At 50.3% G+C, this 21759-nt stretch overlaps 1 protein-coding gene across 6 annotated transcripts in view; it reads right to left on the bottom strand.

Annotated features, from left to right (window-relative positions):
• The window catches only part of LOC126579754 (mucin-19-like), a 126085-nt gene that overhangs the window by 34926 nt on the left and 69400 nt on the right, over positions 1 to 21759 (bottom strand). For all 6 annotated transcript variants that reach the window (XM_050243308.1, XM_050243309.1, XM_050243313.1 and 3 more), the window contains 4 exons: positions 5869 to 6060; positions 2995 to 5740; positions 2178 to 2851; positions 1983 to 2069 (listed from right to left, as the gene is read on the bottom strand). In XM_050243308.1, coding sequence (XP_050099265.1) covers positions 1983 to 2069; positions 2178 to 2851; positions 2995 to 5740; positions 5869 to 6060 — 3699 coding nt within the window. The remainder of the gene's footprint in view (positions 1 to 1982; positions 2070 to 2177; positions 2852 to 2994; positions 5741 to 5868; positions 6061 to 21759) is intronic.

Here is a 21759-nt window from a genome sequence, read left to right as displayed (position 1 = left end):
CCCTAAGGAGACCAGGTGAGGTAAAGAGCGGTTTATCCTGGCCCCCGATGAAAGCGCACCATCAACGCAACGATCCATCCGTTCCGTCGAGCTTCAGCCCCATTGTGGGGGTGGGAGGGCAGTTGAGGGTACATCCAATTCTTTGCAGCCAACCCTCCTATTGTATCTGGCGTGAGCAGCAGCAGCAGGGCACATATTGGGCCAATCGATCGGTGAAAGCAGCAGCATTGTCCCCAATTCCATCACCCCCCTTTTTTTCTACCCCCCCAAAAGGGTTCAATCGCCAGAAGCGGCAATGGAGGCCACTGTCTGGGTGGACGGGGGAATCGAGGCGTACAAAAGGTGGGAAAGCATATTTCGCCGTCGCCGCCATTGCTGGTGGTGGTGGTGGCGTACGGTTATGCTCAGCTGACAATCGCGATGACACAATGTGTGACAGGCGAACTCGCCGACGACGGTGTTCGACTCCGGTTGGCTGGCTGGCGCGTGGAGAGGAGAGAGGGCGCGTGATTGTAATATGAGACAGCAAGTGGGTGATGATGGACTACGGCGCCGGGGAAGGAAGGACGGACCGGTGAGGTGGAGAGTGGAATTGTTTGCCGAAACCTGGCCTGATCCTGGTCATGGTCTGGTGTGCCACGAAATCCCGGGGCCCAAAACAACCGTGGAAGGATGGATGGATGGATGGATGGTGGCATAAATGGACGACATGCTTTGCCAATTTCGAGGCCGCCTCCCCTACCCCGGGATGGCCTGGAAAGACGATGCCGGATGCCGGATGCCGGACGAGAGTTTAAACTTTCATTTAGGGCGTGTGCGGGGGGTTGGGGGTTGGGGGTGATAGTGTGATGGCTGCTGTGCGCAGGATGGAATCGCGGGAGCGCGCTCACGTGAGTCGTCAGTGTATTCCAGGATATGCGAAAGTTGTTGCAGCAATATGTGGCATGTAGAGAGGGAGGCGGGGGGGGGGGGGGGGAGAGTTGGGCTGTGATCGATCGATTTCGCGGCGCCAAGGTGAACAGCAGAAAGGACAACGAAAGGCACACGCGCTGGTGCACACTACACTGGCAAAACGTCAATGATTAGTTGAGATGGAAGAAAAAGACGAAGACCAATATAAGAGAGAGAGAGAGAGAGAGAGCGATTAAAAGTGTCCGAGCGAGAGCACGCGAAAGGCTATCGGAAACAGGGATCTATTGATTTGTGGGATCCATCATGGTTCTCCATGGGAACAAACACATACAGAGCCACACGAACGATAGAGAGGAACAATGGAAGCGAAGAGAAAGAACACATTTCATTGGAACACATTTTTAAAACGACATTCTCCAGAACAGGTGGATGACAGTAAGAGCGGAGCACTCCTTTAAGTACTGCTCACGATCGTACACACAAACATACACATACATACGCACGTACACAGAAAAATAGAAACTAATTAGTAGTAGTAGTAGCAATCGTTGCGATCCGATCGTCTGCGATGAGGCAGAGAACGATGCTGGGCAACGAAAAAAGAAAGAAAGAACAAACAAAAAAAAGCAGCACAAACTGTGGTGGAGCAGGAGCAGGATGGAGGGATGGCAGAAGAAGAAGAAGAAAAGGGGGAAAAGGTGGAAGATGCGAGGGATGTGCTCTGGCAGCGCTTTCGGCGATGAGTAAAAGGTAGGTAACACAAAGAATGGTAAAACGTAATGCGCCTACATTGAACGAAAACACATTCAGCACAACACAGCGAACGACCTCTCTCTCTGTCTCTGATGGTATTGATGGTTTGAAAACAACCCCCCCCCCCGCCCCCCGCATTATAGTGACACAGAGATTTGTTTGTAGTTCGTCGGAGGAGCGTCCGCAAATGCGCCCACGCCCTCTTCCCTGTAAATTGCTCATACACACCCACACACACACACACACGGGCGCACACATACACAAACGCTGACACACTGACACGGGACATACAGTAGAGCAGGTGTGCGGTGACTTACCGAGTCGTGCGGATGGCGGAAGTCGAGCGAGCTGTCACCGGACGACTTTTCGTCGCTCCGCTCCCAATCGATCTCCTTCTTCAGTGACTGCGACGAACGAGGACGAAAGCCGGAAAAAGGGGGGATGAAAAAAGGCGATTAGAAACACTGAAAAATACCACCTTGGGTTGGGTGCCCTCTGCCCAACTCACTCACCAGTGGGACCTGCTGGACCGGTGCCATGATGCCGGAGGGGCCCGCGATCGGTTCGCTGGCCAGGGCGGGGCTGGCGAGCCCCGAGTTGAAGACGGCCAAGGCGGCGGCCGCCGCTGCAGCCGCCGCACTGCGCTGGTGATGCTGCAGATGGTGGTGGTGATGGTGTTGGTGGTGCTGGTGCGGATGAAGGTGCTGCGGTGAGCCACGAGCTGCTTGCTGTTGGTCACGGTCACCGTTTTTGCCGCTGGTTCCGGTGCCACTGTTGTTGTTGTTGTTGCTACTACTGCTGCTGTTGTTGGTGTTGCTGCTGCTGCCGGTTGTCGTCGTGGAGGTTGTGGACCCGGACGAGGCAACACCGCTGGCCGCCACCGTGGAGGAGTTTGTGTTGTTGCCAGTGGCCGCCAGTAGCGTGTCCGCCGTTAGGCTGCCACCACGCGAAACGGGCCGCAGGTCCGTGGCCATCAGGAGTGCACCGGCACCGGCACTGGCGCCTCCACCCGTCGCCGTCGTCATCGTCGTCGCCGTCGAAGAGGCGTTTAAGGCGGCGGAAAGGGTTGCGGCAGCTGCCGCCGCGGCCGCTGCAGCCGCTGCTGCTGCTGCTGCTGCCGTAGTCGATCCGCTAGCTCCCGTTGCCGCCGCGAGGCTCATGTTTAGTCCCGAAAAGGCCGAAAAGTCTACGGAAGGGAATCGATTGCATCGCGATTCAAGAGTGACAGAACGGAAAAGAGAGAAAGTGAAAAAGAAGAAGAGAGGAAGATCAAATAAGAGATACTCTGGTCCCAGATGCGCCGGGGGGGGGGAACACAAAATCACTCACCAACTTCACTCTTGATCTTCATCGGTGGCTCATACTCGTCCTCTGAGTTGTTGCTGAAGCTGTTGTTGTTGTTGTTGTTGTTGCTTCCACCGGTTCGGCTTCCGGTACCGGTATCCCCCTCGCCTCCTCTTCGACGCTGGTGTGTGTCGGCCGCTTCTTCATCGGAGGATCGCCGTCGGCGATGCCGCTGCTGCTGCCGTTGATGCTGTTCAGCCGTTCGCAGTAGTTCGGCGGCCATTTCGCTGCTCGCTGCTGCCAGCTGCTGCTGCTGCTGCTGCTGATGGTGATGATGATGGTGTGACAATTGCAGCAGATGACGACTGTGACCGAGTATGCTGGGGCCACCGCTGCTGCCGATGTGTAGATCGTGCGGTCCATCATCTTCTTCTTCCTCCTCTTCATCATCGTCATCGTCATCGTCCTGGCCGCCAGCACGTCCACCGGCAGCGATCCCACTGACCCGGCGGCCACCCTCCATCGACAGCTCATCACAGTCCTCTTCCTCTCGGTCCCGGGGAGTGATTGTGGTGGTGGTGGTGGTTTCGGGACGCCGCGGTCGGATACTGCTCGCTGCCGCATCTTGGGCGGCTGCTGCCGCCGCCATCAGCACCGCATCCTCCTCCTCCTCGTCCTCTTCATCCTCTACCTCCTCTTCCTCATCATGCAGGTTGTTCTCATCCTCATCCTCTTCGTCGTCATCATCGTCATAGTCCGCCGTCGTGGCGGTCGCACCGGAAACCATCACCACATCGCGCAACAACAGCGAATGCGTTGGAGTGTGCGGTGGTGCTGGTAGTGGTACGGCATGCTGCTCCTCGCTGCTAGACAGTCGCTGCAGGTTCGCGGCACTGCTGGAGGAGGTGGGACTACCCGCTAGTGATGGGTGGTGGTGGTCGGTGGTGCTGCCTGTCTCCGGTCGGTCCGGTAGCTCGCCACTAAGCGCACTGCTGGTCGTAGAACTGGCCGCAATCATACGATGCGCCTGCCGCTGCCTCTCCTCTCCTTCATCCGCTTCCTTCCTCCCCACCGTGTCGTCATCGTCGTCATCATCATCATCATCGTCATCGTCTTCTTCGTCTTGCTGTAGCAACCGTTCCGGTGGCCCGTGCCGTGGATCACTCACCCGTCCACCTATCGTCAGAACGAGATTATTATTGTTTACGGTGCTGGTGTGCGTGGTGTGGGAGGTGTGCGTAGTGTTACTACCACCAGCACTGAGCGTTTCCTTGCTATCCGTCGCTTCGCTTCCCACGGCAAGCCCCAACGCTTCACTCGCTTCATCCTCGGTCCCCTGCCGTCCGAGTGCCTCGGTGAGTTCGTCCCCCCTTCGTTGCTCCTCCTGCTGGCGGTGCGTGTGATGCCGCGACGCTTGGTGGTGATGATGATGATGATGGGTACTACTGCCACCACCTGTCACCACTTCGTGCAGCGAATCGCTGCTGATGGCCGCCGCTGCCAGCTGGGACGACAGCACACTGGTCGCTTCACTGGCCTCCGGATCCGGATGCTGCGGATGGAGCGGACTCTGTATCACCGGCCGGGGCCTCGGATGGCCTTCATCTGTCCCACTGCTGCCGCCGGCTGCTAGGGCCGCGATCGAGAGAAACGACGAGGTACAGCTCGTCGTCGGTAAAGGAGCAGCCACCACGCTGGCGGCTGTTGTCCCAGAGGTTGACGCTGAAGAGGAGGAGGACGCTATCCCGGTATCACGTTGTGGCTTCCGCGTCAACGACAAGGGCGCGGCGTTCAGAGCACCAGCAGCTTTTGAGCAGTGGTTGTTCGGTGAGGTGAGCAGACTGTCGGTGGCCACGGGACTCCTGCTGCTGCTGGTCCGGCTGGTGCTACAGTCGGCCGCCACCAATCCACCGGTGTCACTGTCGTCCAGCAGCAAACGACTTCGGCCCAGGTTCTGGTTCGTGGTGGAGAGGTCTGTTACAACGTCACCACTGCTGCCGCTGCTGTTGAACAGTAGCGGGTTGTTGGTACTGCTGCTGCTGCTGCTGCTACTGGTGGTGGTAGTTGCCGGTGGTGAGGTGAGCGTGGTTGCTACCGTGTTTGTGACACTGCTGCTGGATCGACGCGGCGACTGGTGATGCGTGTGGTGGTGGTGGTGGTGGTGGTGATGTGGAAGATGAGGATGTTGTTGTAGAAGCAGGTGGTGATGCGGTGGCTGTTGAGACGATTGTGCGGTCGTTGTCACCGCGCGATGCAGCCCATCACTAGCTGTTGTGGTGGTGGTGGTGGTTGTTGTTGTTGTTGTTGTTGGTGATGTTGTCGCTGCTACTGCTGCTGCTCCAGGGCTGCTGCTAGTGCTGGTCGTGATGCTGCTTGTGATAGTGCTACTGACCGCCGTAGCGGAGGAGGAACTGTTGTCGTTCGGGATGTTGCTACTGCCACCGCCACTATCGAGGAGCCCGCTCGAGGCAGCAGCAGCGGTGGTGGTGGTACTGGTGGTGGTGACGGCCGCCGCCATTGTCGGTGAGGACCGGGACAGGTTGGTCGGTAGTACCGCCTCGGACGCAGCGAGTGGTGCCCCGCTGCGGCTGCTACCGGTGCTGGCACCGTTTCCACCATGATGGTGGTGGTGATGGTGAAGATGGTTACTGCCGCCGCTGCCGCCACCGCCGCCGCCGCCGCCGCCGCCGCCGCTACTGCTACTGCTGCTGTGTGCTCTCAGTCGCTCGGGTTCTAGCTTCGGCTCGGTCAGCGGGCTGCTCTGGTTGGTCATCTCCGTCAAACCCTTCACCTATCCCGCGTGCGCGCACACGCCAAAGAACGAGAAGAAGAAGAAGAAGAAGCAGAAAAAGTAGACAATGGTAGTGGTGATCGGTGATCAAAAGGGGGTGTGTGCTACTACTCGCGGCCGTCCCTTACCTTGAGCGATTTGGCCGTCTTTAGCAGTGTCGATAGCTGACAGTACTCGACATTGACCTCGCCCTTGTACATGAAATCGATCAGCGTGCGCAGCTCGGTTAGGCGGACGTCCTTCAGAATGACGATCGGGTGCCGGGCCGGATGGTCGAGAAACAGCGTCTGGAAGTACGAGGAGCAGGCCGATAGGACCACCTGATACAGCGTGTGAGAGAGAGAGAGAGAGAGAGAGAGAGAAAAATTGGAAATCAATCGAACAGATCGGACCATTAACTCATTTATCATCCCGGTTCGCACCGGGGGAGGGGGATCACTGTTGGAAAAGGTGGTAGGAATGTACAGGAGATACGGGTCAGCGCTCTCATGCTGGTGCCAAACGCGACAGCTGACAGCAGGGACACAACTTGAGGGGGTTGGGGCTCGCGAGTTGCTTGTGTTGATTGATTACCCCGCGGCCATGTCCCTTCCCTTCGCCTTCCCTCCCTTATCAGCTGGCTAATCCACTCGCGTAGCTCATCTATTCTAATCTGCCATCCCCCCCCCTGCCCCGCCGGGTGTGTTAGGTTGATTGATCGATCTGTAGTCGATGGCTGCCACCCCAGAAGGCCTACCCAGACCGAGGTCGATCGAAACCGGTTCAGCAGTCCGTAGAATGTGCAAGTAGAGGCACAGAGTGTTTGCCAGACTAATTTATGCCGTTTCGGGTAGCGTTGTGGGAGGGCCACCACGAGATGACCCGCCGTTAAATGGGCTCCCTTCTTGCCGGAAGCGCATCCACCCCCCCCCCCCACCCCTCTCGCCCGCTCTCCGCAGCTCACGCTTCCATTCTTCCATCGTAAATCAGTTTCAGGGGGTTGCGCGCTGCTTTGCGGCTGCTACTGTTACCGCGTGCGAGGTCAATTTTGCTGTGGCATCCCCTACCCTCCCCTTTCAGGCCTGGGGCCCATCAAATGGACAATATATGACTCTCGTGCCCGAGGTGTGTAGCATCGACAGGCCAATGTTTATGAAGCTATAAAAGAAGGGGGGGGGGGGGGGCGCGCTGCTCAACATAATTTAAATCTGCTACAGAAACAATCATCATCATCATCACCAGCACCCCCTCCCTTCCGTCCTTTCTGTCACAGGGGAACCGCGAGGAGACGAAAAGGTTTTGCGGTCGCTCTGCCAGCTTGACAGCTCGCTCGTCAGTCGCAGAGCGCGCGCAAAGAGGATCTCTCGTAGGACCAACAGCAGCTCTGTGAGTGTGTGTGTGTGTGTCAGACAAGATTTACATTCCAAAGCAGCCCCAAACCTTCCGTTTGCCTGCAATAGAGTGTGCTGCCACCGGGCACAACAGTTTAGGCAGTTTGTATCCTCGATATGTTCTGTGTAGTTGTTGTTGCAGGCACAGCATGTGTGACCCCTCCCCACCCCGAGCATAAATCATGGTTTGTGCGAGCTTCTTGGAAACCATTCTTCCTCCAACGGGTGTGCCCCAGCCAGCTCGTAAAGTATTTCAATAAATTAATATTCATTTTCAACCGCGCGATTACCGCGTATCCTACCTACACTGCTGCTCCCCTCTGTATGCCAATGGACGTGGCCGGGAAGGAGCATTACCGGAATATTCACGACGCTGGGACCTCGCAAAAAAAACACAAACTCCCAGCTCGAAGCTACGGAGCAGAGCCAACGAAGCCGTAATAATGTAATTGGGTTTTATGCGAAAAAGCGGGGGGGGGAGGGGGGGGGGTGCAACGGAACGTCCGAATCGTCCAAATCATTGGCGTTTAGGCGTGCACGTGCGTTTTGGGGTTAAAGCTGTGTGTTAGAAAGTATCGCAAGGACCAAGGATCACTCACTGCGGTGCAACATTGTCTCACCCCGGGTCCGGGGTCGCATCATTTTTTGTTTTTTTTTTGTTGGTTGCTGTTATGTTCAGTCAAGTTGTTGGTAACTTTTCTTTCAATTTTTTTTTTCGGTTTTTTTCACGTTCACACATTCGACAGCCCAGCCCAGTGGTGGTTGATGATTGCATCCCGGAGGGGGCCTCTAAAAGAAATAAATTGCTTTTCCGGTGCACTCCGTGTCTGCCTGCCATCTCTTCTTGTACTCTCTAGAAGTGTTTCTGGTCGAAAAATGTAATTCCTTTTTCTTTTCTCTCTCTCTCTCTCTCTCTCTCTCTCTCTCGCTCTCTCTTCCTCTCTCTCTCTCTCTCTTTCTCGTCGAATCTCTCCCCCGAAAGTTCCCGGGTGCACACAAAAGAAGAAAAAAAAAACACACCATGCGATGGATGCGCTGGATTCGCTGGGTTTCGTCGCTTAGAGCGAATTGAAGTCTTTCGATTCGCTTCGCCCCCGATCACCACACACCGGGTGACGAGCCGTGGGAAAAGGAGCTTGATTTTCCCATTCGATCTGCTGAAGGTGTTTTTTTTTATTCGGCAGCAACTTTTTCGGCACCGCGGCGCACCCTAATGGCGGGTGTGTGCGGTGGTGGTGGCGAATTAATAAGCGTAGTACCGGGTGCTTTTTTTATGCAGTGCAACAACAGGTAGGAGAGAGAAAGAGGCACAGTGGTGCTCTGCTACTGTTCCGGGCGTCGCTTGACAAACGAACTAGGGGTTGGGGTGCTCCAGCGGGGTGTTCGGATTCGGAAGCCACTGCACCACCCGCTGAACGACCGAAAATGAAAACCCAATTGGTCCTATTACAACGTCCCAATGTCCTACAGGCCGAGGAGTGCATCGGGGTTCCGCAGGGAGTTGTTTAACGCGCGATGGAGGGTTGCGGTTCTAGCGATAAAGCTATCCCCCTCCCTCTCGGAAGATGTGGGGTCAAAAAGCGCATCAATCAAGACGCGCGTGTACGTGTGCATCTTCTCCTTTTGCATTGTCACCCTCCACCCCGCTGGAGGGGTAGCTGGAGTCTAGATTGGTGCGAGGGGTGGGGAAGAAAAGGGCCGCAAAGTGAAAAAGGGGGGCGGGGGGAACGCGAGGTAATTACGGTCGGCCGGAGCGCCACCCCGACACACAATGACGATGGCGCAAAACCCCCAAGAAGGCCAACAGCAGACAACAGACAACAGACAGTCGCTCCTGCGGTGGCTCCGGATTGATCCCGAGGGATCCCGACACCACGGGCTTTTTGTGCAGATTCATCAGCGATTTTTTTTGTAGCACACTGCAAAAAGGCATGTGTGGGAGAAAATGAGAGAGAAAATGTGTTTCATTCGCTGTTGGCGAGTCAATGATGATGATGATGCTGCTGGTGCATCAGCCTCAGCATCGCCGCCGCCGCCACCGTTGTTATACCGGCGCTCTTCCTAATGTGCTTCGTGTTAACGGTCACACTAAGCGCGCGCACACCAGGCGTCCGGTTGCGTCCGATTGTGACACAGCAACAGCAGCAGCAGCAGCAGCAGCAACAAAGTTGATGGTCGCTGAACGTGCGGCGCGCTTTCGGTTGACCAAGTAGGAGCGCACAACATAATAAATGCAATCACATGCATCTTCATCTCCGTGGCGGCAACATAGTTGTTGTTGTTGCTGCTGCTGGTGCTGCAACAAAAGACCACAACGGACAGACAATTCAAACGCTACGGTACACGAGGGAAGGGAGGACGAAAAGGATAGTAGCACCCGACAATTGGGACGGGTCGGCGTCATTCTTTTCTCAATGAAAAGCGCAGGAGAAAAATTGGTGCCCGCAATCAGAGCACCCGGGGCGGACGCACACACATCGATCTTCATTCTCTTCACCATTCATTCACATTCATGAAATGCACCTCCTCCACCCCCCTTACCACCCCCACCATCATCCCCCTCGGTTCGACAGATCGATCGAGTCGTGCACAGGTGTGTTGCCCTGGCTCACTATGTTTTGTTACCCCCATCATCCCCTTGCATCCCCTTCTGTTTCTCACTCCCCCCCCCCCCCCCTCACAGTCCGTTTTGACGAGAGGCGCCACTTTTGGGTCAAAGGGCTTTGAGCAGGCGCGCTGCAAGCGGGAAGCAGGATGGGGTTGCATCGCCCTTTCATCCAAATCGAGGGGATGAAAATAAAAAAAAATACATAAAAAAACATGAAAAATCTTTCTCTCTTTTTTCTCTCTCTCTCTCTCTCTCTCTCTCTCTCTCTTTCTTTTTTCTCACTTTTGGCCTCTCCAATCCTGCGCGCCGGGCTAATTACGCTTCATAATTCGATTGACCGCCGACAACGGCGACCACGACAACGCACATTATCCTCCCCACCACCATCATCATCATCATCATCATTAAGAACTGTCTGGGGGTCTTGAAGGACTTGGCAGCTCTCTCTCTCTCTCTCGATTCGAATCGAAGCAACATGACGACGTGTTTCCTCTCTCTTTCACGCGGCTGATGCGCGATTGATCCTCTGAGATCTCACCAGTTGTGTGCCGCCACCAGCGCAGGCAAAGGTCCTGACAGTTCGCTTCTGGATCGGTGCCTCAATCGAAGCCTTATCGTCAGGTGGCAGTAGCCCGTAAAAAACTACTGGAATTAACCGCCCCTCCCTTGGGAGCTACAGTATGTAAAAAAAGTTTATCCAGTCCTTGCAAGCAATTACATTTTCACTGATTTTCAAAAAAAATCTTTTGCCAAAAAATGTGTAACACATATCAATAGTTTTGTTTTTTTTATTCTTCTTTACTATGCTTTTTACAATTTTCAAAAATACCTCATAACACCAAAGATATTACAAAAAAAAGTCGAACAAGGTACGAAAAGTATGCAAAAAAAGTGTATACACCCTCATGGATTTCATTCAATGGTATTGTACAGTTTTTAACTCCACAATAATCAAATAACCATTTTTCTCTCAATTTCAACGATGCATTTTAGTTCGTTTAATCCCACAAAAATCTTCTGATAGGCCTCAGAAGCCTCTATGGTTTTAGCGCCAAAAATAATGGAGTTAAGCACCTAAGAAGCGTAAAGAAACGCGTTTTTCTTACCTTGCTCGACTGTTTCTTGTATAATCTTTGTTTCTAGAAGGTATTTTTGAAAAGTGTAAAAAGCAAAGTAAAGAAGAATAAAAAAAAAACAAAACTATTGATGGGTGATACACATTTTTGGGCTCAGAGTTTCCATGAAAAATCAGCCAAAATCCAAGTTTCTTACAAGGGGTGGATACACTTTTTTTGCATACTGTATATCGATCAAAGGAAGCGAGAGAGAGAGAGATGGTGACACAGGGAAGGAGAAGGCATCATTGTGTAGTGTCGAGCGAGCGCGCGCGCCCGTGTGAACCTCTCCACTTCCTTCTTTTGCTCATCCCTTTCTTCCATCCTTCCGCGCCCTTCCTGTGTTCCCTTGTGGAGAGGGTCACAAACAGCACCAGCAATGGAGGAGAGATACACAGAAAGAACAAAGGATGCGCTCGGATGAATTGATGAATGACGCAGAATACGCGCAGAAGTAGCTGCTGGTTGTAATGTGTGCGATGCGCTGTGGACCCTGGCACGTCTTCTGTGTCTCGCTTTGGCAAAAGGGCTGCCCGAGAAATGCCGCCGCACAAAAACCCACCAAATGGGCACTAAAGTGTAGTTGGCCACCGCGCCTTCTTCTATCGAGAGCCACCCTCATTACGCCACCGGGGGATGATGATGATGATGATGCATTCTTCACCGACCAAAGCACAAAAACCGCGTGTCACCATCATCATCGTTTGATGGGAAGGTGCAGTACACAAACCACCGACAACAAACGGCAACGAAAAAAAAAAGGAAATCACGGAAAAAGAAATGCACATGCGCAGGAAGAAGGGTGGCCATGAGGGTGGTGGTGGTGGTGGGCGCTATCCGTCCACTCAGCATGGCCAGCAGCAGCAGCAGCAGTGGATTGCGAATGCGCGAGTTAACTTTCCGGGATACGGGTGAGACTACGTTCCGGCGAAGAGTCAAACGAAATGAAGACAACTAGGTTCCTTGATTGGTGTATGCGAAGTAAGGTTTTATTTCTATGGAATAGTTTTTATAACATTTTGGAATGTCGGAAAAGGTAGAGAGGTGGAATGGAAGGAAGAGGGAGGATACATAGAATCTCTATGTATTTGTCGCAGGTATACGATATCGGTTGTTGTAGGTAAGGACGATGTCGGTTGTCGGTGACGGTTGGCGACGAACATTGTAGATGCTAGGTAGGCTGCCAGTAGAGACGTAATTACGGGGAATCCCGGATTGGCGACGAAGTCCTTAGCAGATGCGAGGCGACTGGTTGTATTGTTTCAGGATGGTTGACCTGTTCAGGTAAACGACGACGAACATTCCTCGAATGGTCGGGTGTTGCTTCAGTATGGCTGTTATGATCAGGTAAACATCCGTTAACTCGCCCCCCCCTTAGATTTGAGGCTCCGTACGAAACACATGCATCATTGTAGGCGGGTTGTAGCTATTCTCATTGAGCTCGTTGTTGGGTGCTGGTGGTTCATGAATGTTGGTGACCATTCTTCCTTTCCAAAGTTTTATACCGAGGTAGATACCGGTGATGATAATCAGTAGCACGGGTAAACTGATTATACTCGTGTGAAATCCGTTCCATGTGATGCTGTTGGTTTCTAATCTGATTTCCTTCATTTCATTTCTAAGTTCTTTGTGCAATGAATGTAGGTGTTCTAGACTTAAATTGATGATGGAGTTTTGTGGCGATACTTTGATACCGTAAATTGGTAGATTCAATGGTGATCCGACCATTTCAGTCTTATTGTTGGAGATCAGTTTTTCGTTGATGAAGATATTGCATGTCTCGTAGGTTATTAGAAATGAGCCAGTTAAGTTTCTCTTTTTAACGCCGCAAGTGGTTTTCAATGTGAAGGTGCTGACTGCATCGATTATTAGATGATTCATATCTAAATGGATGATTTCAGTCTTTGCTGGATTTGACACGTAATCGCAAGCGGCTGATTCTCCTTGAAGTAATGCGGGTGTGCATTTGCCGTTGTCTCGTTGCAAGTCTTTGATATCGTATATGAGTTTTTTAACATTGGGTATGATGAAAGGTTGGGATTTTAGGGACGGGTATTGACGGTTGGGAACAATTGCTTTCTTAATATTACTAGTTACAGCTTTATATCTAGTAAGTACCTGCATCGCTATCGTGTATTATCTATTTCTTGCTTTTTGTGGATTGGATATTCCTTCTTTTGTAACGCTTTCCCTGCCTTTGGTCATAATGTTTTTTATTCTAAATGGTTTGTAATGATGGAGCTTTCGTTTCGCTTTCATATGAGCTTCGGATTCTCCTGATATTGTTTGGTTTCCTAGCGATTGATTGTGATATGTTACATCTTTTCCTATAAGAACTTTTCCTAAGATTGTGGGTATATCGTCTGAAGGTGCAATGATTTCCATGGGAGTATTCAAGGTACCAGTTGAAACAGAATGATTATATTTGTGCACTGACATCGCTACCAAATCTGGAGGATGTATGTGCGAGTGTTTTGTTTCGAGTAAATTGGAATTGAATCGTTCAATAACACCATTCATTTCACTTCTTCTTGTGGCGGTCACATAAGGAGTGATACCGTTAATATGAAAAAGTTCTGTAATTTCTTTTGGCTCCAATGGCTTATCTCCATTCATGATGAGAATGTCAGTAGGTTTATTTTCCAGTGCCGCCTCTTTTAACTTTGGTAGCACATCAACAGTGGCTCTAGAATCAATTTTTGTCACTTGTGCATTCATTGTTTCTAACGGTGCAGATGGCAAAGGGGGTTTTTGTTCGGTGCAGATTGCAATAGGGTTTGTGTGTTTTTTTTGTAATGATCGTTCGGTTGTTTTTGGGATTGTGACTTTTTCCTGATTGAAATTGGGAATTGGTTCAGTAGATTGAACGTCTTTAATTTCTTCTTTGAGGGTTAACTGATGCTTGAATGAATTTGGTGGAGCTTCGGGCGAAGTCATGAAAAAATTCTCTCTATCATTTGCCGAATGATTAGTGCATGTCATAGGGTATACCTTTGGACTGGAAGAATTTGCTACGATATTAGTGTTAATTTGTTTTGTTACCTCGTTTGTGTATGCAACAGGGTAAGGATTCATTTTCTGAAGTGGAGTTGTTTCTTTAGTGCTCGTGGCACATTTTACGTGTTTAGTGATTGCTTGTTTGTTCGTATTAGGTACGTTTGTAAGTCTTTGTTTTTTTGGGGAATCTAAATGATCCACTCGAAAATTGACGAAATGATTTTCATTCTTTCTTGAATATTTTTGTAGTGGTATTGTAAAAGGTAGGCCATCGTCTGAGATTATGGTAAGGCTATCCTTTTTGAAACAAAGTTCAGCACTGAGTGTTCTCAATATATTCGTACCGACGATGCCAAAAAAGAATGGGTGAAAGTCATACAAGATGAATTGAAACTTATAGTTGGAAATGGGTTTAAAAAATGTAATGTCTATTGCTGAAGTAACGTTGGAATTTCCTGTAGCACTTTTAATCCCATTATTACGATATTCGTATGGTTTTGAATCTTGGTAAGCTAAAGCGAATTTAGGTGAGATTAAGTTTACGTTGGCCCCAGAGTCGACCAGAAAGGGGAATTCTCCTTTAGATGTCCGCAAGAGGATGTATGGGAGAAAAGGATTCACCATCTTGCGGTCCAGTCTAAAAAATGAGATTCAGCATTGTTACCGTTAGCAGGTTCGGTGTTGTATAAATCTGTTTCATTCAAAGGTGGCGCTGCTTGGACATATTCTAGCGGGGCGTCTTGTTGATAAGTTGGACTGTATTCCGGAAAAGGTGGTGCTGTTTGGATCGGAGTATCTTCAGTGTAAGTTTGCCAATTTTGTGAAGGGGGTGCTTCGGCGGGGGTGTAATATAACAGGGTATCCTCAGGATAGAATTCGCTGTATTGCGAAGAAGTGGGTGTTGTTTGAATGTATTCTGTGGGGGCATCTACAGAATGAGTTTGCCTATATTGTTGAAACGGGGGTTGAGCTATTCTATGGCTGTTAGGAGGTCGATTAGTATAATTTGAGACCTTTGTTCGTATTGATGGATCAACTTCCATTGGTACGGGATTATTATTCAAAGCTTGCGGCCTTGGATTCGATTGATACAAATTTTGGCTTGTTTGGTTACGTTGTTGTTGTGGGGGAAGATGGTTTCCTTGCTCAGGATTTCTTGGAGGAAGGGGTAGTCTTTGAGGGATGGGGTTATTGATATACATGGGCCTTGGAGGTGGCGCTGTGTATAAATCCCTCGGTTTGGGAATATTATTTACTGCTGTCACTCCTCTAAATGATGTCGCTCTTACATTCATATTGCTGTATTCTAAGCAATAATTGTACGCAGCATGTAGGTTAGGGGGGTTATTGTTTTTTAATAAGAAGCAAAGAGGACTTTCTAGGCCTCTTATGAAGCAATCCAATGCTTTTTCTTTAAAAAAGGAAACATGGGCTTCTGCGTTGATCGCATACTTCGTGTCTGTGTAGATTTGTGTCATAATGGCACTAAGCAAATTGTTTACACGACTGAAGTAGCTACTTAAGGATTCTGAATGTTTTTTATAGATCGCAGTTAGTTCGTGATCTAGGGTTTTCAATTCCCGTTTATCCTTATAGTAGAGGAGTAGGGTAGATTTGATGGTTGACCAGTCACCCGTCACTCCGTTGGTGTTGAGCACATCGGCTGCTTCACCCTTTATCTTTCTCCTTATGGTGCCTTCTACCACGTGGTAGAGCATGGAGTCTCTCGGCAAATTGGCATACATGTGTAGAACTTTTTCTACCTCCATGAGCCAAGACATCAACTGGTTCGGTTTTCCTTCGAAAATAGGAAGGTCGCGAACGTAGTCCGGAACCTTCCCAATACGCATGAAATCCTCATGGTCCATGGTAATGGTGGGTTGAACAGCTGGATTTGTCATTCTCTTTTGTGTCGAAAATTAGGCACCGTTTGTTTTTCCTATCGGAGATCATACACTCTACTCTTACTCTTTATGTTTCTTTTTTGCACTGTGCAAAAAAAAATCCTAAATTTTTTCGCTTCACTGCACTTAACACTTATCGCTTACAAATAAAGGCGACTTACGCTACAATCAGGAACGTTGCGTCGACTACGATGCTCATGCCTTCGATGACCGATGCTTGAAGAGTTGGGATGATCCTTTTTGGCGTTGCCTACTAAGGGCCCTCGTCGACGCTCGAGAGCTTTCGTCTACGAGTCGCAGGTCACGATGAACGATGTTCTTCTTCGTTGTTGTGCAGGTTTTCTAATCGTGGTTTTAACACGTTCCGCCTCGCTGTTGTGCAGGTTTTTTTTTGTGGTTTTAAACACTTTTCACCTCACTTTTTGGGCAGATTTTGTTGTGGTTTTTAAGCACTTTTCATCTCACTTTAAAACTTGAAGAACGGTCCCTATTCGGGCGCCAGTTAACTTTCCGGGATACGGGTGAGACTACGTTCCGGCGAAGAGTCAAACGAAATGAAGACAACTAGGTTCCTTGATTGGTGTATGCGAAGTAAGGTTTTATTTCTATGGAATAGTTTTTATAACATTTTGGAATGTCGGAAAAGGTAGAGAGGTGGAATGGAAGGAAGAGGGAGGATACATAGAATCTCTATGTATTTGTCGCAGGTATACGATATCGGTTGTTGTAGGTAAGGACGATGTCGGTTGTCGGTGACGGTTGGCGACGAACATTGTAGATGCTAGGTAGGCTGCCAGTAGAGACGTAATTACGGGGAATCCCGGATTGGCGACGAAGTCCTTAGCAGATGCGAGGCGACTGGTTGTATTGTTTCAGGATGGTTGACCTGTTCAGGTAAACGACGACGAACATTCCTCGAATGGTCGGGTGTTGCTTCAGTATGGCTGTTATGATCAGGTAAACATCCGTTAACTCGCGCAGCAAATCGACGCGAATGGGACGAGGGTAAAGGTAAAGCATAAGCCGATGAGTGCCGTGCATTCGCTCGCTCGCTGCACACTTCATGGGAACCGAACGAACGAACGAACGAACGAACGGACGAACGAACGTCGTGTGCATCTGGACCTCACTCACTCGCCTTGCCTCTTCGCCGCCTTTAATGTACGCCAAATTGATAATAAATGTCTGTAATTATTCCATTTCTTTTCGCGTCACACCGTGTCGCACTCTTGCGAGTACGTATTGGTGGGGAGGGAGAAGTGGGGGAGGTGATACGGTTGCACGGTGCAGTCAGATCATAAGCACCACACAGCACCACCAACCCCCCGCCGACCGGCAGCAAGAGCCTGGTGCTGCTGCTGCTGCTGATGATGATGATGATGATGAGTGTGTGCTGCTGCTGACTCTCCCACAGGTAACACCTTCGCAACCCCGTTTCCCCTCCCCCCCTCCCTCGAAGCAGTGCCCGAACTGAGCCACCGGTGACAAATCGGAATTTCGTGTCCCGTGCCCGCCAAACAGCCCCTAAAAAAACACCACTCCCCCTTCCCACTGCGAAGGGTATGTATGCATGTGTGCGAGAGGCACGCGCTCGCGCCACCTTTTAATGAAATGGTAATTTGTATAACAAAGTTGTTATTAACATCGAATGGAGAGTATCGGGGGAAACAAAAAAACAACAACACAGCACCAGGAGGAAACGGAACGGAACAGGGGGGTTTCGTCGCTTGCCGACTCGTGAGGTGAGAGTCTTTCGTCGTTTGGCGCTGTGCTCGCGGTTTGAGGGGTTTGTTTTTGGGTGTTGTTATTTTCTTGTGCCAAAACCTATTGCTCTCTCTCGCTCGCTCTGTCGATTGGTTCGAGCACACCAGGCTCAATATGATTGATCAATTCTTGCATGCAAGAGGATTAACTTCAGTTGTTGTTGATCATGTCCGTGGACTACATTGTCTGCCATAAAATTGTCATCGTGCGTCATGAAAATGCAACTTAATTGGTTGGAAAAGGGTTACCTTTCAGTATTTTTTATTGAATTCTAGGTATTACATTTTATTTTCCTATTTAAGGGGGGACTTCAGTATTAAATTTTTTTTCTGACACATATTTTTAACATTTGGATCAATCGAGGAAAAACTGACAAAGATACAGAATTTTGAAAATCCGCGATTCATACAAGGTCGGTGCCCATCGTACCGTAAAAACTACAGGGCCGATCGATTTGAAATTTTTAACACATAATCTGTACACTTTTTGCCAGGTAACACCGTCGAGATATCTTTAAAATTGTTGATATTTATTTTTAAATAAATCTTAAAACCCGTGTTTTTATAGCAGAATCGCAAAAAGGATCACTTTTTCAACTACAAAAATCTGCCAAAAATCGAAAAATAAGAAAATTAACAAAAACTCTCCGGTGCTACCTAGATAAACTTATAATCTTTTAAACTAGTATCGATTTGTATTGTTTTGATGACCCATCACGCAGCTACGATGGCCAGCGTAAAAAGTATCTTTTCGCAGACGCACCATCAGAAAATTGATGCCACGGATGAATTTTTCAATGAATCTTGCCCACTACAACACCCAATATTCTTCAAAAGTTGTAGATTAGTATGCCAACTACTTGGAAAAATAACGTTGAATGGTTGCGTCACAAAAAATCGTCAAAAACGGGCATTTTTTTTGGCCCGAAAATACCGAAGTCCCCCATTAAGAAACGTTGCTCATAGCGCGAAGTATTTGTTTTTCCATCATATGATTTTTGTGTTATCTCAAACCACATCTGTTGTCGATGCCTTCACTGCTGTAGCCGAAAGGGGACGTTTTATATTAATAACTTTGAATCTTGTTCAATATGTTGAGAAAAAAAAACATCAATATTACTCTCTCTCTCTCTCTCTCTCTCTCTCTCTCTTTCTCTTTTGCTCTTTTCCTTGCGGTATTTACCGTCAACATCAAGTGCCATCGGGATGGGATAAAGGATGCTCAACGGTTCATGCTGGCTGCTGCGCTCATACAGGCATGCGATCAATGGTGACAAAAGGAAGGCGGCGTGTGGTCGGTGGAAATGCAGCGAGCAGCACAATGGAGCGATTCGCCTTGCGCAGCGCTATCCAACGCTAATGAGGCGGAACCCACCAATGGGCACCCTTGTGAGAGCGTGCCCGAGAGCGAGGCTGAGTAAATTGATTTGTGCTGCACATGGAGGCACGCAGTGGGGCCTCTTTCTCCTTGGTTGGTGGGGATTCCGCGTCGCGAAGATAATAAAACTCGCGACGCCTAGCGCGTCACCGCCATCCATACCTTCCCCGGGAACTTTTCTTTCATCCCTTCATCCCCATGGATGATCGAAAGCAACAAAAAAAAAAATCGATTTATTTCCATCGTGAGCGAATAAGAGAACGCTAGAGATATAAAGAGAGCGAGAGAGAGAGAGCCAACGGGCAAGGTAATTAGTTCCCACGCCTTCGACCACCTTCAGGATAAAAAGTGGTGAAAAAGAAGGTGGGGAGGGAGCAGGGCGGAAGGGCACGCACGGCCACAGCATTGTCAACAAGACACGCACCCGGGAGCAACTGCAGAGCACATCCGTTTTGCCAGCCCCCCCGAAAAGATCGCTCCAGTGCTACCCCTCGGCGGGCCAATCCAATTTTGCACCCCGCAGGCGAACGTGTGCACCGCCGGGGAGGGGGAGGGTGCATAGTGTTATTCCCTTAAAAGGCACACAAAGCGTGCGGAGAGAGCACGCCACGCACCACCACCACTGGCCAGAAGGAAAGGGGAAGAAGGGGGTGGTGCATGCGTGGGTGGCATGCTGGCGGCGTGCTTGGGCTAAAGGCCACCGCTGGCATTAACATACACCGAGCGAGCGAGGAAAATCGAAAAAAAACAGAAACGCGCGGATGAAGAAGAGGAAGAGGAAGAAGGAAAAGTGGAATGGCAAATGCAAAGCAGCAGCAGCATGTGCTCTCTCTCTCTCTCTCTCTCTCTCCCTCTCTGTGTGTTGCACAACGTCAACATCGGTGTACTCCCTCTCGGTTGCGGTCGCAAGAAATCGAAGAATTAAGACACTGACAGCGCACCCTGACCCAGTCACCGTCGCCACCGTGTACTCCTTCCTCCTAGCAGCAGCAGCAGCAGCAGTAGCAGCAGCGGACACGATGCCGTGGTGCGCGCCTCCGATCGATTCTCAAAGCTGCTGCCTCCTCGATTCGCCCCCTCCCGTTTATGGGAAGCGCGTTCTGTGCCGCAGCAGCAGCAGCAGCAGCAAGCGCAGTAACAGGTGGCAACAGGACGAGGGGCAGCGGGCTAGTGGAAAGCACGCCTGGCACCTGGCACCACGCAGCCACTAGAGGCACCAGGTGCTGGCCGATGTTTTCGAAATTCAAATGCCCTCCCGTATGCAGCATTTGCCCTTCGCTTAGCAGGAGAGAATGGGTGATTTTTTTTTTGTGATTCAACTCTTCGTCCCCCCTCGTTGATCATATGCATCACAGCAGCAGCAGCAGCAGCAATCGACAGGCTTGTGGCGCGAGCGCGCGCGCGACGTAACGAAGCTGTCATCCGTTGGCTGTCAAATGCCACCGAGTCGGTGTGCCAGGCTAGCGACAAGGGAAGAGGGGTGGGGGGTTGGGGGTTGATTCTTCTTGTTATGCGTAAATGGGAGGCGAGCATGCAATCATGCACCAGCACCAACACCATGCAGAGAGAGAGAGAGCCTCCATCCCCCTGGGCGCACGATGTGCTTCCGCATGCGAAGCGTGAAGAAGGATCTGTCTCCACTGTGTCCATTTCAGGTGTCAAATGAGGAAAACCTACTGCAACCGTTAACCATTGTGCGCCACACACTCCACTGGTATTCAAATTTTTACCATTTACAATCTCCACCCTCTCCCGGGAGGGTGAATGGGAAGGGAAAAAAGGGAGGGGGGGGGGGGGGTAAGAAAAGTCGCGAAGAAGGCTTTAACACCTTAGTGTAGGCAATGGCAGGGCGTAAATGCAGCGATAACGGAGAACAACCAGGATTTGCTACGAAAGACTACAACGGGCGACATATGCAGCAGCAAGTGACGAACCCCCGATGATGATGACGATGTGAGATCTTTTTCGTCAGGGCAAAACCAAAAAAAAAGAGTTGTAAAAAATCTGTACAAAAAAAAACAGAGCTAAATTAAGCCCCACCAACCCTTTATCCTGGCAGCACCCGCTGTACCTTTCCACCCCCACCCCCATCATCATCCCCGTCCGCGGGTTTCCAGAGGCCCATAATCTCGATCGATTATGAAACAAAAAATCTTCATTAGCCAACAGAGACACAAACACCCAGGGGGTTGCAAAACAAAAAAAAAGCTCGCCAGCCGCAGGAAAGATAAAGCGACGGGGGAAAAATAAAAAAAAAGAAATAAATGCTTTCCAACTGACCAGAGCGCGGTACCATCACAAGGTGCGAGGAGGCGCGCGCGCGCGCGCGCACCTCATCACTCATCAAAAACGCACGCACTCAAACTCATCAGCGCGCGCCCTTTCCCCTTGCGCGCTCATCAGGAGCCAGGAGCGCGGTCGGCTCCTACTTCATCTCCTTACTTATCGACACACAACAACAACAACAACAACAACAGCTGGCCGTGCTGTGTCGATTGCGCAGCCATCCCCCCCCCCCCCCCCCCCCTTGTTCGCCTGGTGGAGAGGTTCAAATGGTTGTCATTAATTTTACATTCCTGACCCTTTCCCCAACCGGCGCGACGATAATAGCCCCCCCCCCCCCCCTCCCTCATCACAATGAAGCGCCGTTTTTTTTTCTTTCGTTTTTTCAACTCTCTGCTCCTGTGCTGCAATCCATCTTCGACTGCGGATGCGCCTGCAGCATCGTCTTGTGGTCGCGCAAGAGTTGCCGCTGCTGCTGCTGCTACTAATTGCGCTGTTTGCGCTTCTGCGATAGAAGTGCGAAGGGGATGGGAGCAGCACCGAGTGCTGCTGCTGAGGTTGAAAAACAAAACCGAGTCGATTGATCATAATATCCCTTGAC

Source organism: Anopheles aquasalis, chromosome Y (genome assembly GCF_943734665.1).
Source record: "Anopheles aquasalis chromosome Y, idAnoAquaMG_Q_19, whole genome shotgun sequence".
Lineage (NCBI taxonomy): Eukaryota > Metazoa > Arthropoda > Insecta > Diptera > Culicidae > Anopheles > Anopheles aquasalis.
The sequence above is the reverse complement of the archived record's forward strand: the minus strand, read 5'-3'. Positions and strand labels throughout refer to the sequence as shown.